The sequence below is a fragment of the Aedes albopictus genome, chromosome 3 (assembly GCF_035046485.1).
Source record: "Aedes albopictus strain Foshan chromosome 3, AalbF5, whole genome shotgun sequence".
Classification (NCBI taxonomy): domain Eukaryota; kingdom Metazoa; phylum Arthropoda; class Insecta; order Diptera; family Culicidae; genus Aedes; species Aedes albopictus.
In genome coordinates this window covers 119,674,383-119,688,840 of record NC_085138.1, presented here as the reverse complement: position 1 = coordinate 119,688,840, position 14,458 = coordinate 119,674,383, and the positions used below count along the sequence as shown (strand labels likewise).

At 40.8% G+C, this 14,458-nt stretch overlaps 1 protein-coding gene across 1 annotated transcript in view; it reads left to right on the top strand.

Moving 5' to 3' along the window:
- The window catches only part of LOC115268772 (PDZ domain-containing protein 8), a 71,381-nt gene extending 59,731 nt beyond the window's left edge, over positions 1-11,650 (top strand). The window contains exons 2-8 of the mRNA XM_062858484.1: positions 166-363; positions 489-681; positions 7,644-7,854; positions 7,914-8,897; positions 9,261-10,170; positions 10,265-10,346; positions 10,969-11,650. Of these exons, the coding sequence (XP_062714468.1) occupies positions 166-363; positions 489-681; positions 7,644-7,854; positions 7,914-8,897; positions 9,261-10,170; positions 10,265-10,346; positions 10,969-11,126 (2,736 nt within the window). The 3' untranslated portion in view covers positions 11,127-11,650. The remainder of the gene's footprint in view (positions 1-165; positions 364-488; positions 682-7,643; positions 7,855-7,913; positions 8,898-9,260; positions 10,171-10,264; positions 10,347-10,968) is intronic.
- Positions 11,651-14,458: the final 2,808 nt, after the last annotated feature.

The window sequence follows — 14,458 nt, the reverse complement described above, 5'->3', positions numbered from 1 at the left end:
CCTTGTGATGTTTTGCACCCATCCATTTCAATTTACTTTCCAAAATCTCGTTTACCTTGAGGGCAGCAGCAGCAGCTTTCCCTTTGCCGTGTGCCGTGTGTGGGTTGGTCGGGTAGTAAATGCTATAGCCATTCTCACTTGAGTTTTTCTTTCCGCACTTTACAGACGCTTCTGGCCAACATCAAAGCACCGGACGCCGAGAGCAAATCAACCATCATGGCCATCAACTTGATTCTGCAGTTTCTGTACTTTGAACTGCGGCACTCGAACCGGGTCCGCAAGTGGTTCCACCGGAAGCTTTCGCTCGAACTGGATGAACTGATTAGCAAAACAACCACTGGGAAACTGTTCGACAAACTTTCGGTAAGGAATGAAACGCCCTACTGGAAATGGCATCAAATATTCAGTTTATCTTCGGAGAGATGGGCCAACGCTCTTCGATGCTTCGTGGAAAATGAATGAATGTTGCAATTTTTTTTCCGTTTCAGATTCGAGACCTGGACTTGGGAAGTCAGTTCCCCGAGATTAAGAACTTTCGGCTGCACAATGTGGAGCTTCATCCGGACGAAGGCCACATTGAAAGCTTGGATGTGCTGCTGGATCTGCACTACGTGGGCCACTTTAGGCTGTCAATCGATGCCGACATGGTGTTGGGGAAGAAGGGATCACTATCGGTGAAAGGTATGTTGTTACAAGCCTTGGGCGAATTGAGGCCGATATTAGACTGAATCTTAACATACCTATTGTAAATATTAAATTTCTAGCTATGAAACATTTTTCTTATCGTAATAGGCTGTTTTACCTCACGCAATTCTGCCAGGAAAAGGCCTACTTTCCCACACCAAATTAGCAGTGCTATAATGGTTCATTATAGCACTGTTTAGCGTTGCGTAATGAACCATTACAGCACTGTTTTCAGTTTTGATCAACTTCATGATGCTTTCTGGACGCAGTTTTGAAAAATTGTGATAACTGCACAGTATAACCTGCTACGATCAGACTTTCTTATACATGGCCACGGCATAAATATCACAAGGCAGGCTAGTAACCTATGTAAACATCATTTTTGGGTGTGAACATGTGACGTCGTTCTTATCGTTTTACGTTGATCAAATTGGTGAGGAGTACTAGATCATTGAGGAAACGCCTATGAACGATTTGAATTACGTCATCAAAAAACTGTCAGATTTCCGGAAGGTATCACCTTCTAAATATTGTACACCGTGTACATGGCTATGAACATCAGTGTGCAGTTTGATGAAAAAGTTTAGTTAAAAGCTATCCTCAAGCGGTAATTTATGAAATTCCAAAAAAAAAAAAACGTTGTACGCAACTCGGTGCAGAACTAGATTTTTACAGCACTCATCGTAATTATCCAATTGGCAAGCCTCGTTGGATAAATGTACACTCGTGCTGTAAAAATCGTCATGGTCACTGGCAGAAAAACCTTGTTGCGTAAACTTCTATTTCAGCAGAGATGTAGATTAATAAGTCACAGTTCCATTCGTTGAGTTTTGAACTCAATCCTTGTCTACAATAGACAAGTGCTTTACTAACTCTTCTTTTCATCTTTAAGGGCGGTTTGCAGTTCAGAAGATTGATTGATTTGTCTTTATTTAAAAGACTTTCAGCCCTTGGAACCAGTTCAGAAGAAATTTTTCGGCCTATCTTGATGCATGGAAAATTCCTTGCCTGAATCGCCCAAGAAACCGTTTTTCTTCGATCACAGTACGCAGTTGCAAAGAAATGACAGTTCAAATGGCAGTCACCGTGGAAAGTTTCTGCGTTTCTCCCAGGAATCGGTCAAGAAGTTTTTTGAGCGATTCCTTTCAAACACCAAACTAGGCTTTATGGTATAACGTGCCAGCTAGGACAAAGTCTACTTCTCAGTTTTGTAAGCACTTGCACAGTTTTTAACTGAAGGCTTTTTCTGCCAGTGACCATTTTGGATGTGCATATCGTGTGGCAGGCAAGGGCGTAGCCAGCTTTGTGATTAGGGGGGGAGGGGGGGTGCGGTATTTCAAACACCCTTTTATAACCAAACGCAACATGATGAAATTGAATATTAAATTGAATTGAACAGGTGAGCTTTTTTCAACGTGTTGTACAACCACAACAGCGTGACTGCTGAAAGGTTAAATGCATTTGGAATATAATGTTATTGCATATTATAAAATTATATTCCAACTGCATTATTTATCTATTCAGCAGTCATGCTGTTGTTTTTATACAATTCGTTGAAAAAAGCTCACCTGTTCAACAGCAAATCAACGTGGTATTGGTAGCGGTGGCGAATTTCTGGAAGATTCTGGAGTTAAGATTTATTTTTGTTGATATTAACAAAACATTCGTAATAATGGAAACCCGAAGATTTTTCAAATATGTCTACATAATGTAATTAATCATCCAACTTGTCTAAGCTTATTAGCAATCTTGGAAAGTCTAGGCTCTCTGTTCCTCTAAGAATAAACTTTCAGTTGAATTGTTCCGAGTACATCCTTGCAGGAACCTCCCTAATGACTGTTTTATACACTAATATACTAGATTACTCATCTCAGAGCATAACTATATAGAAATGTAAGCTGACGTATTTCCGGAAGGATCATTGGAAAACAATTTAAATGTATTCTTGTAAAAGCCATGAAACCATCACTGGAAGAAACCATTGTGTTATTCCTGTCAGGGTTCCTGAAGGGAATGCTTGGGGAAATTCTTGAAGAATTTTCTGCAGGTATTTCTGAAAAAAATCTCAAATAAATGGAATTTTTGTAAATGAATTGTCTGGAGTAATTTAGGAAGGAATTCCTAGAGTAGTTCCTGATGCATTTCCTAGGAAAATTCCGGGAGGAGTCCCTATGAGAATTCCAAAAGAGTCTTTCCCTGGGTAAATTCCTGAAGGATCCCGTGGAAAAATAGCTGGAATTTAACCTTGTTAGTACCTATAATCACAGTGACTTCTGCGCAACCAAAACCTGCGCTTCCGTAACTCTATTGTGGCATATACGATGCTTGGAAGAATCCCTGGAGGACTAATAGTCTCGCTTATTGTAAAAATTCCTAATGAAATCTCTGAGTAAAGTACTGAAGAAACTGTTGGAGGGATTCCTGTAAGAATCCCTGGATAACTTCCTAGTTTCTTTATGCATCCTTTTAAAATTATCTTTCAATACTATGTAACGAATAAAATTGTGCGGAACACTACAAATGTATTGTGCTCCCGATGGGTGCCACAATGTAGGCAACTGCTAACAGAACCCTACAAATGCGACTTTTATTTTCCGCATCGAGCCCCACATTTTGAAACTAATCAGCCAAGGGCTGAAAGTCTCTCAAATAAAGATAAATCAATCAATCAATTTGAAACTAATGGGATACGAAAAGTAAAATGAAACATTACGAATGTACCACGCAGAAAAAAGCATGGTAAAATCAAAAATATTTCAGATAAACTCAAATAAATTGTCAATTCGAGCAAATCGAACGTCACATTTGAAGCAAATTCAATCCATTTTTGAAACAAACATGCATCTTCTGACAGGTTATGTTAGAAACAAATGTATTTTTTTTTGGTTTTTGTGGCAGGTCGGCCCTACGGAAGTATTTGTTTTCCAATTAAATTTACAAAATCATTTCCTTCTCTAGGAAAACCCACTCCCCGCGTGGCACTTTTAATGCCAATATCATGTAGATAACATACGCTCCCGAAATCAATGGGATTTCGTGGAAACTTTTGCACATGCAACACATAACATTAATTTCTGCCCAGTCATCCATATGGATAACGAAGTCCGAACCCAGGATGACGAGGTTTCATAATTGTTCTTGGTCCATCAGTCATCCTAGAATTGTATTTTTTTTGGCAGTTCGCTTTTTAGTTCGAAGCATCTGTTGCTGCATTCATAGCTCGTTTTGGTCTAGGAATTTCTAATCCTAAATAAGGGGGCATTCTGATTCGGACAACAACACCAGACCGTCTACAATTTGATGTCCGCGTTAGGGGACGACTTGCGTGTCATGTACTGGATCGCTCCCGAAATGTTTGGAGCACTACAAATGCACATTAAATGTCAGGGACAGATGTACAAACCACAGTAGAAAATAGAAAATAAACTGACATAATGTTCACAATTATTTACAGACTTAGCAACTATTCGCTGGTGGAATTTCTCCAGAAATTCTTGAAGAAATTTAAAAAAATCATCAAATTATGCTGGAAAAGATGATTGAAGAATTTCTTAAATTTCTGAAGAAACTCCTGAATAGTTTTTTTTAAAGAACCTGAAAGGAATTTCCGAAGAAATCACTTGAAGAATTCCCAAAGCAATCCCTGGCTGAATTCCCGCAGCAATCTCTGGAAGATTTGCTGGATAAATACATATAGAAACACTTGGTCGAATCCCTGGAGGAATTACTACAGGAATGTCTGGAGGAAACCCTGTAGCATCCATGAATTTATTCCCGGAGGAATTTCTAAAAGTACACTTGGAGGAATCCCTGGATAAATTCTGGGAGGAATCCCTAGAGACATTTCTGAAGAAGATTCCTGAAAGAAAAACTAGATAAATTTCTGAAGAAACTGGTAGTGAAATTCTTAAAGATATCCCTGAAGAAATTCCTGAAGCAATTCCTAAAAAAACTCTAGAGAGAATCGTGGAGGAATGCCTGGAGGAACTTCCGAACATATTCCTGGTGTAATCCCTGGAGAAATTCCTGGATGAATTCTTGGAGTAATCCCTGGAAAATTGCGATAGGAATTCCTAGAAAAATCTTCAGAGGAATTCCTGGAGAAATTTCTGAAAAAATCTCTTGAGAAATTTCAGGAGGATTTCCTGAAAGAATCCTTGGAGGAATTTTCAAAGGGTTTCCTAGAAGAATCTTCGAAGGATTTCTTGGAGGAATCTCTGGGAAAATCTCTGGATAAATTCATGAAGGAATCCCTAAAGCAATTCCTGGAGTAATGTCTGGAGAAATCCCTACAGGAATCTCTGAAAAATTCCTGAAGGTATTTTTGGAGAATTAAGTGGAAGAGTTTTTGAAGAAATCTCTAGAGGATTTTGCTGCAGAAATTTCTGGAGGAGATGCTGACATAATTTATGAAGGATGCCCATTAACAATTACTAGAGAATTCCTGAAGAAATTCCTGGGGTAATTCTTAGAAGAAATCATGGAGGAGTTTCTGGAGAAATTTCTGGATAAAGTCCTGGATGAATGCCTGGAGGAATTCCTAGAGATATTCCTGTGGGAATTGCCGGAGGACACACTGAAGGAATTTTTGGAGGAATCTTTAGAGAAATTCTTGAAAGAATTACTGGATGAATTTCTAGAGAAACCTGTAAAGGAATTCTGGGAGATTCCTATTTTTATTATTTTTCTATTTCTGAAAAATCCCTCGAGAAACTCCGGGAGGAATTTCTAGAGGAATTCCTGATGGAATCTATGAGGAAATCCTTCTGGAAATTTATGGAGAAATCTCTGGAGGAATCCCTGAAGCAATTTCTGGAGGAATGCCTGAAGGAGTCATTGAAAAATTATTGAAAGTATTCCTACAGAGTTTCCTGGAGAAATTGCTGACATATTTTCTGAAGGATATCCAGGAGCAGTTCTTTGAGTAATTCCTGGAGAAATTTCTGGAGAAATTCCTGGAGGAATTTCTGAAGAAATTCCTGAAGGAATTCCTGGAGAAATTCCTAAGGTAATTCCTGGCTGAGTTTCTGCAGAAATTCCTGGAGGTATTCCTGTGGGATTTGCTGGAAAAATCCCTGATGGAATTTCTGGAAGAATCTTTACAAACTCTTGAAACAATTACTGCATGAACTTCTGGAGGAATCTCTAGAGGAACTCTGCGAGAAATTTCTGAAAAAAATCTATTGAGAAGTTCTTGCAAAAAACTTTAGAGTAATTTTTGAAGGAAATCCTGCGAAGGGATTTTCGAAAGAACCATTGGAGAAATTTGTGAAGATATTCCTGGAAAAATCCCTTAAGAAGTTCATGGTGAAATTCTTGGCGGGATTCCTGATAGAATTCCCGGAGGAATTCCAGCTGCAATTCCTGAAGGAAATTTGGAGGAATTCCTTGAGGAATCCCTGAAAAAAATCCAGAAGGTATTCTTAGAGAAGATTCTGGTAGAATTTCTGAAGGAATCCCTGAAGGATTTGCTGAAAAAATTCTGGATGAACTGCTGACAGAATTTATGAATTGCTCGAGGAGACCCTGTTGAAATTCCTGGATGATATCCTGGATGAATGCTTGCATGAATTTCAAGAGAAATCCCAGGAATAATTCCTGAAGCATTCCCAGGAAAAAAATCTGAAAGAGCTGCTGGAAAATTCCTGGAAGAATTCCTAGAGGAGTTCCTGAAGCATTTCCTGGAAAATTATCTGGAGGAATTCCTGGAGAAATCTTTGCAAAAATTCAAGGAGAAATCCCTGGAAGAATTGTGGAATTCTTGGGGATCCCTGAAGTAATTCCTGGAGAAATCGTTGGAGAAATCTTGGAGTCTTTGGAAAAACCCTTGGAGCAATCTCTTGAAGAATACCTGGATAAATTTCTGCAGAAATTCCTAGGGGAATTCGTGGTGGAATTCTTTGAGGAATCCCTGCAGCAATTTCTGGAGAAATCTCTGGAGGAATGCCTGGAGGAAGTCCTGAAGGAATGCACAGAGGAAACCCTTGAGAAATTTTTGGAGGAACCTCTGAAAACAATCTTGTAAGAATTCTTGGAGGGATCCCTGAAGGATATCCTAGAGGAATGTTCGTAGGAATTCCTGAAGAAATCTCCAGAGGAACTCCTGGAGAAATCTGTAGAGAAATTGCTAGACAAATTTCTGGGGGAATTTCCAAAAGAATCTAGATGAATTCCTGGAGAAAATTTTTAAGAAATTCCTGCAGGAACTCCTAGAGAAATTCCAGAAAAAAATCCAAAGGAATCTCTTAAGGAATTCATAGAAGAAAATCGGGAATAATTCCTGAAGAATTCGCAGATGGAATTCTTGGAGAAATTCTGAAGGAATTCTTAGAAGAGGTTGTGGTGGAATCCATGTAGCAGTTCCTGAAGCAATGCCTGAAAGAATTTCAGAACTTACCCCAATTTGAAGAGTAATTCCTAAGGAAGAAAGTACTGAATTAATTCATGGAAGAGCTTCTTAAAGAGTACAAGGGGATTCTTTGGAGGAATTTTCAAAACAAGTTGTTCCAGAAAGAATTACAAAGTGAATTCTCGAGTGAAGCCCTGAAGAAATTCTTGATGGAATCCCTGGAGAAATTCTCAGATGAACTCCTGGAAGAATCCCTTGAGGAATTCCTCTGGCTACGTCCATGGTGGCAGGCACGAAGATGCTACCCAAGATATTCTCAAGAAAGTCAAGAATGTCCAAGACGAAAAGTTGGTGGACCAATTCATCCCGTCACCCTCAGCGTCATGCTGAATGCCTACGTCTCTTTTAGTTGTATGTTAATTTGTTCTTTCAATGACACGCCATATTGGTTGTTACTTGGAAGTTCAAGTCCCATAGATCATGCTTCTCTTCAACAAATAACAAATCTAACAATCACATTTGTATGATTTCAATTTATGTACATAGATCTTACATGGTCCATAAACTTAGGCACTTACACACGCCACATCTTACCCTTTTTTTTTTTTAGTGAAACAAGTTTCCGGAATCGCACGACTGCAGTTCACCCGTAGACCGTACACCCATTGGTCGTTGAGCTTCGTTGGTGATCCGACGGTCGATTTGGAAGTCCAATCGCAGTTCCAGGGTCGCCAAATGCAGTCCAACGTGACCAGTTTGATCTCAAACCAAATCCGCAAAGCGATCCGACGGAAACATACCTTGCCAAATTATAAGCTAAGGTATTCTATGATGAACGTGGTTTAGTTGAAGTATTTACTCATATTCTGTTTACTTGTAGATACAAACCGTTCTTCAACCGCGTTGAAGAAGACTATGATCTCAATGAAATCACACCCAATGGATCTTTGGAAGTAATTGTGGAGGAAATATCACGTTTGAACGCCCCCACAAAACTGTCTCACGTGTATTGCACGGTTACGTTAGCACACATACCTTGGGTAATAGCAAGGCAACAAGACGACAACAACATGATCGTGTCATTAGACTTGGAAATCCATAAGGCCAAAAACCAGCAAATCGGAATAGTATTCAAGCAAACTGACCAGCTGGTCATCATTGAAGCCGTCATTCCAAATACGCCCGCATCGAAGGCCGAACTGAAGCGAGGAGATGTCCTGCTCTCAATCCAGGGCAAACGCGTTACCACCATCAATCAGGTAGCCAAAATTATCAAGGCCCTCAACAGACCTATGTTTATTCTAAGAATTGAACGAATCGTTCCTGGTACTATTAAAAATGACGGCCTTCTCGACGATTTCGAAGACTTCGAAGAAATCGATCCTAATCTGAACATTACATTCACGAAAAATGTAGAATCGGTTCAGATTACCACCGGCGGGAAAGAGAAGCCAAAACTATCGCGCAAAAACTCCAAAGACAGCGGAGGAGAGTCCAGTCAATCCAATACGCCGGGAACGACCCCCGTCAAGCGGGCTGAGGCCTCCAAGGAGACGAAAAAAGAGGAAGCATCGCCCGTCAAACGGCAGAACGAAACCACTGGGCTGGGTGATGGTTTTCCTCAGCACTCGTCCATGGATTGTGCATTCAACTCGTACATTCGGATGGGCGACTTGTGCAGCTTCCAGCTGATGGAGAACTTTTCCTACTTGAACGTAAATGTTTTCGGGAAAAGCAGCGACGAACACCGATTGTTAGGTTACTTGAATATCCCTGTGAACAGTATTCTGATAGAGTGTAACGAATCTCTCTTGGGCCATCATCTGAAGAAGTATCCGCTGCTGCCACCGGAAGCAGTTGATGTGTAAGTATTTTTCAATCCCAGAAGCTTCAGATTTATTTGGTCTTCAATACCGTCAAGGCGCCATTCACCGTGGGGGCTCCATTCACCGTGTGCCTTCGAATATTTTTTCATTATTTCCATATTATTGAATGATATGACAATTTCCCTTCAATTTCACCAATACAATGTTGTATTGATGAAATTGAAGGGAAATTGTCATATCATTCAATCATAATATGGAAATAATGAAAAAATATTCGAAGGCACACGGTGAATGGAGCCCCCACGGTGAATGGCGCCTTGACGGTATCTTGAACTCAGTTATTTCTACCTTTATCCTTGACCATAATCGTATTAAGCGCAGTAACGATTTTTATTTTCCAGATCCAATCATCCCCTCTCTATGCAGTCTGGATTTGATCAGAACTATTGCTACGGCGACGTTCTGCTTTCGTTTGTCTGGAGTGGGTCGTCCGTCAGCAGTCCGGTGTCAATGAAAAGCAGTACGGAAAATATCAAAAAGTTCAAGCTTATTACCATCAGCAAAGGATCAGCCGATAAGGCCGACGAGGATAAAACCGATGGCAGTACAGAATCCAAACCTCCACCATCTACTGGGCAATCACTGCAGCCCCATGACTTCATTCGTACACATTTCCATCGGACCACCCAGTGCGACTATTGTGGAAAGAAAATTTGGCTCAAAGACGCCGTCCAGTGCCGGGACTGTGCCATGTGCTGCCACAAGAAGTGTATTAGCAAGTGTCAGAGTTCAACGGTATGCACGGCCAGCGAAGCTGCACAACCCGCGTCTACTCCAGGACCGGAATTCCGCGTCACGGAAGCCGAGTCTCCCACCATTGAAGTGGACGACTTCGTCGACATAGTCGAAGAGCAACAACAGGCAAAGTCCCGCCTGGAGTCCCACCGCCAGAGTTTTAGTGATCTGCTAGCGCAAGGACTGAAACGTGTCAACTCGGCGAACAATCTATCGATACCGATGGTATCCTCGCTGAACCAAAGCAGCAAGAGCTTGCCTCCCACGCCACAGCACACTCCTCGCAAACAATCCTTGGCGAACGTAAATGCCAACCCGTTTGCAATAGTTGCACAGAAACTGGAAGGCCTTCCGGAAGACATCAAGGAGCTGCAAATGGATCAGATAGTGGACCTGACGGCACCGCTCATCGAGTACGGTTCGTCGGACACGTTGATGGCGCTGGCCAAGAGCACCAGCAAGTCCATCTACGCCGACTTGGAACCGGACGAGCGGACCGAACGGATCAACAAACTGGTGAGCGTTCCTCCGATGGGCGTTGTGCTAGCCACCCCCCGAGCGATTCCGACTATGTCCTCTCATGTGGGTTTTTTCGGTAATCTCTTTCCAGCTTTCCAAGCTGCATATAGCATTGGATTGCGAAACGCTCAATCAGTCGTCCCTGAGCGCAGGCAAGGACGGAACTGTAAAAGGTAAGGTTTGGAGGGGAACGGTTTCAAAGAAATTATTTTACCGAAATTCATCATAATTACGGGCAAACGGGACGGTCGAGGAAATATCCGCCATTGCTCTGTTACTACTAAGATGGTAATCTCATATTCTACTTCATATTTTGCAACAAAAACCAATCATTGTGCATGCTCACTTGCAGTGCATATGCTTATTGGTTTTCAGCATCTTTAGTGCGATAGAACTCGAGATTACCATCTTCAAAATCGCGAAGCGAATTGTTAGAAAGAGTATCTTGCCTCTCTTTCTAACAATTCGCTGCTCCAGGAAAAATAACACGGCGTTCCGTTTCACCTTAACAGCTTTGAATTTCATAAATTGTTTGATAACTTAAACATCCGTTAGGGTTAGAAGAACTAAAACAGTGACAAAAATGAGAGATTAATTGCCTAATTTTCAAGTTCCCTAACTTTTCAGGAGCGCGACGTGTTCATCTCAACAATTAAAAAGCTTTAAAATTTTATCTTCAGAGAAAGGTTGTTAAGCTATTCTAGAGCGTCGCAAGCTAGTTCCTAGTTATTTGATTTATTGAAATGTAGATTTATCGAAGCGTAAAACTAATTAAACAACCTATTCTTTCCGTAGATGACGGCAAACCGAAGACCAACACCACCCAGCAAGTGGACGCCACCCGGTCGGCATTTCTGGCCGGACAATCCGAAGAGCGGGTCCAGGCGCTAAGTGTGATCATGCTGCACCTGTGCTCCGGACTGCAGCACGCCCAGGGTAATCTGAACCAATGAGAATAGCGATTGCTTCGCCAACTCTCGCTAGGATCTCTGCTAGAACCATCCGCGCTAATCGGGCTTTTGCCGGAGGAGGAGGGTTCATCAACGGGAGAGTACGAAGCAGACGAACTACAACGATTCGGGAGGAGCCCCTCGCCTGGCGGTAGTAGTAATGGAGGCGGCCGGAAAAGTCCATTCCGCTCCAGGCGGCTCACCTCGTGCCGCAAGCGGGCCCTTGGGCTTTTCCAGCGGTCCGCTAGTGTTAGTAGTGCTAGTAGCGCCAGTAGCAGCAAGAACAATCGGTGGCTTACCCCTACCTACAGGGACACTTGAATCGACGGAAGATGATTACATTGCATCACATTTGATTCATGGGGACTTGCTTCGAGTAAATTTCGCTGGAACCAGGCTGACGTTTTCAAAAACAATGATTGGAAACCCTAATTGTTTATTCAGAATATCTACACTGAAGCTTCCTAGGGTTCAGTCAAACATTTCTTCCTAGGACAATCGCGGAGAGTACCACAAGTTTGGTCTCCATAACAACGGTTGTCTTACTAACATTCCTTCCCTTTCGCGATGACCACAAGGAAGTGACCATCACCATTTTATGGCACTAGACTCGGTGGGCGCGTGTTATAGAAGACTGAAAGGGTTTATGGTGGGATTCTTTTGCGGATTTCAATGTTATGATCTGGTGAAATAAAATTGGAGGCAAAATCCGTTGAAAACTCGGTTGTAAATATAATAGAAAACATTCCAGTCAGTGGGGCTTGTAAAGGCAAAACTGGTAGAATTCTCGGAATAATCTTGGAAGGAAATAACTGCAGAACCCTCATCGAAATCGTTCTGGAAAATATTCCAGAATCTCTCAGGAATTTTGATTGTGATTCCAGAATAACCCAAGATTTTTTCAGGATTCCTCTAAAAGTTTCCTCTGAACTACTTCTAAAAGTTTCTTATGAGATTCCTAAAGAGGTTTCATCTACGATTTCCTCCGAAACGTACCGTGTGCGCACCTAACTTTGCGCAGGTCCAAACTTTGCGCATTCTTGTAAAATAACGAAACAAATAACTAAATGTCAACATATTCACCAGTTTAATCATTGCACTTGCATTGTGTAAACATAAACATTATTTGACAAATATTTAATGTCCATAAAATCTTTGTTTATGTTGAACAATAAACAAAAAATACACAAAAATGTCAAAATTTGCCTCGCCTTAACACGGTTGCCAAGAAGTAACTCTACTAAAAATCAACATTTTCCTCGATAAAACTGTGCAACGATGATTAATTTTGCAGTTAATTGACAAAAAAGGTGATATTCTAGTAATATCAATCACAGTTCGTAAGAAAATTTTCAATTTAATTAGTAAATAGTGGTGCGCAATGTTTGGAACCATTATTTGCACTGTGTTCCTAATTTTTGCGCACTTGCAGTAAATGCTTGTTGAACGTGAATACATGACTTATGAACCATTTAAATATTATGTAACACCAGTACTGATAATTTCAGGCCTGCCTCTCCGCCATGTAGCAAATTTTGTATAGAAATTAGTAGAAAATTGTATGAACCGTAGCACTCTCCATCCATATGGCAGGCACTCTCTATTTGTCTACAATGAGACGTGATTTGTGAACAGTCCTTCATTTGGATTTTCCGGCGGTCAATGTTAGGGACGATTCAAATATGACGTCTACCATTTTTAAGACTTTTAGAACCCCCTCTTCCCCTGGGCCACCCTGTCACGCTTCATAGTATACCTAATACATGTCATAACACACTTTCTCAGACAACCCCAGTCCCCTCCCCCCCAAAGATGGACGTCATATTTAAGTGACCCTTTATTGTTCCTATCCGTAACGGTCACTTCATTTATCAGGAAGCTTTTACCTTTGATCTTTAGCCACAGGAAACAACCCCTCATGAAGTTTGTATTGTTCACACGGTAGGTGCCTAGTACGAACCGCAGACGAAATCAAGAGCTCCGGAGGCCTCCGTTCACCCTCCCTCGTAGGACAAAATATTTCAACAAAGATCAATTAAGGGCACACTACCTGATCTGAATAACTTTAGTTTAATGGGCAAACATTAAATAATAGCATTTTTGATTACTTTTTTAAGCAATTCATAGCATGCGCAAAGTTAGGCACACTATGCGCAAAGTTAGGAACAATCGAAGATTTTGTGCGCAAAGTTAGGAACAAGGCAATGAAATAGTTTTTCTATTCTAAGTATTTTTTGGTTAATATTATGTTTTTTTTTATATTGCAGACTCAAAGAAGGATCATTAGTCTATCGTATGAGCATTTTGTTCATGATATATTTTGTTTGTTTGTATTTTTTATAACGACTAGAAATTTGATTTTTCTTAACTGCGCAAAGTTTGGTGCATACACGGTACGGGAAACCTTCCGTAATTTATCTTGGAAATTCTTCCTGGAATACATTCCTAGGTTTTCCCATGGCTTCATCCAGAAGTTTCTTCAGTGATTTCATTAAAAGCTTCTTCTGAGATTCCACCTTATGGAATATTTACAGGTTGAAGTATTGACACGACTATTGAAAGAAATTCCCTGGCCAAGTTCGCAGGGGTTGACGGTATTAAAGTGAAGGAGTTTCATTTTGATTACCGTGTATGCACCAAACTTTGCGCAGTTAAGAAAAATCAAATTTCTAGTCGTTATAAAAAATACAAACAAACAAAATATATCATGAACAAAATGCTCATACGATAGACTAATGATCCTTCTTTGAGTCTGCAATATAAAAAAAAACATAATATTAACCAAAAAATACTTAGAATAGAAAAACTATTTCATTGCCTTGTTCCTAACTTTGCGCACAAAATCTTCGATTGTTCCTAACTTTGCGCATAGTGTGCCTAACTTTGCGCATGCTATGAATTGCTTAAAAAAGTAATCAAAAATGCTATTATTTAATGTTTGCCCATTAAACTAAAGTTATTCAGATCAGGTAGTGTGCCCTTAATTGATCTTTGTTGAAATATTTTGTCCTACGAGGGAGGGTGAACGGAGGCCTCCGGAGCTCTTGATTTCGTCTGCGGTTCGTACTAGGCACCTACCGTGTGAACAATACAAACTTCATGAGGGGTTGTTTCCTGTGGCTAAAGATCAAAGGTAAAAGCTTCCTGATAAATGAAGTGACCGTTACGGATAGGAACAATAAAGGGTCACTTAAATATGACGTCCATCTTTGGGGGGGAGGGGACTGGGGTTGTCTGAGAAAGTGTGTTATGACATGTATTAGGTATACTATGAAGCGTGACAGGGTGGCCCAGGGGAAGAGGGGGTTCTAAAAGTCTTAAAAATGGTAGACGTC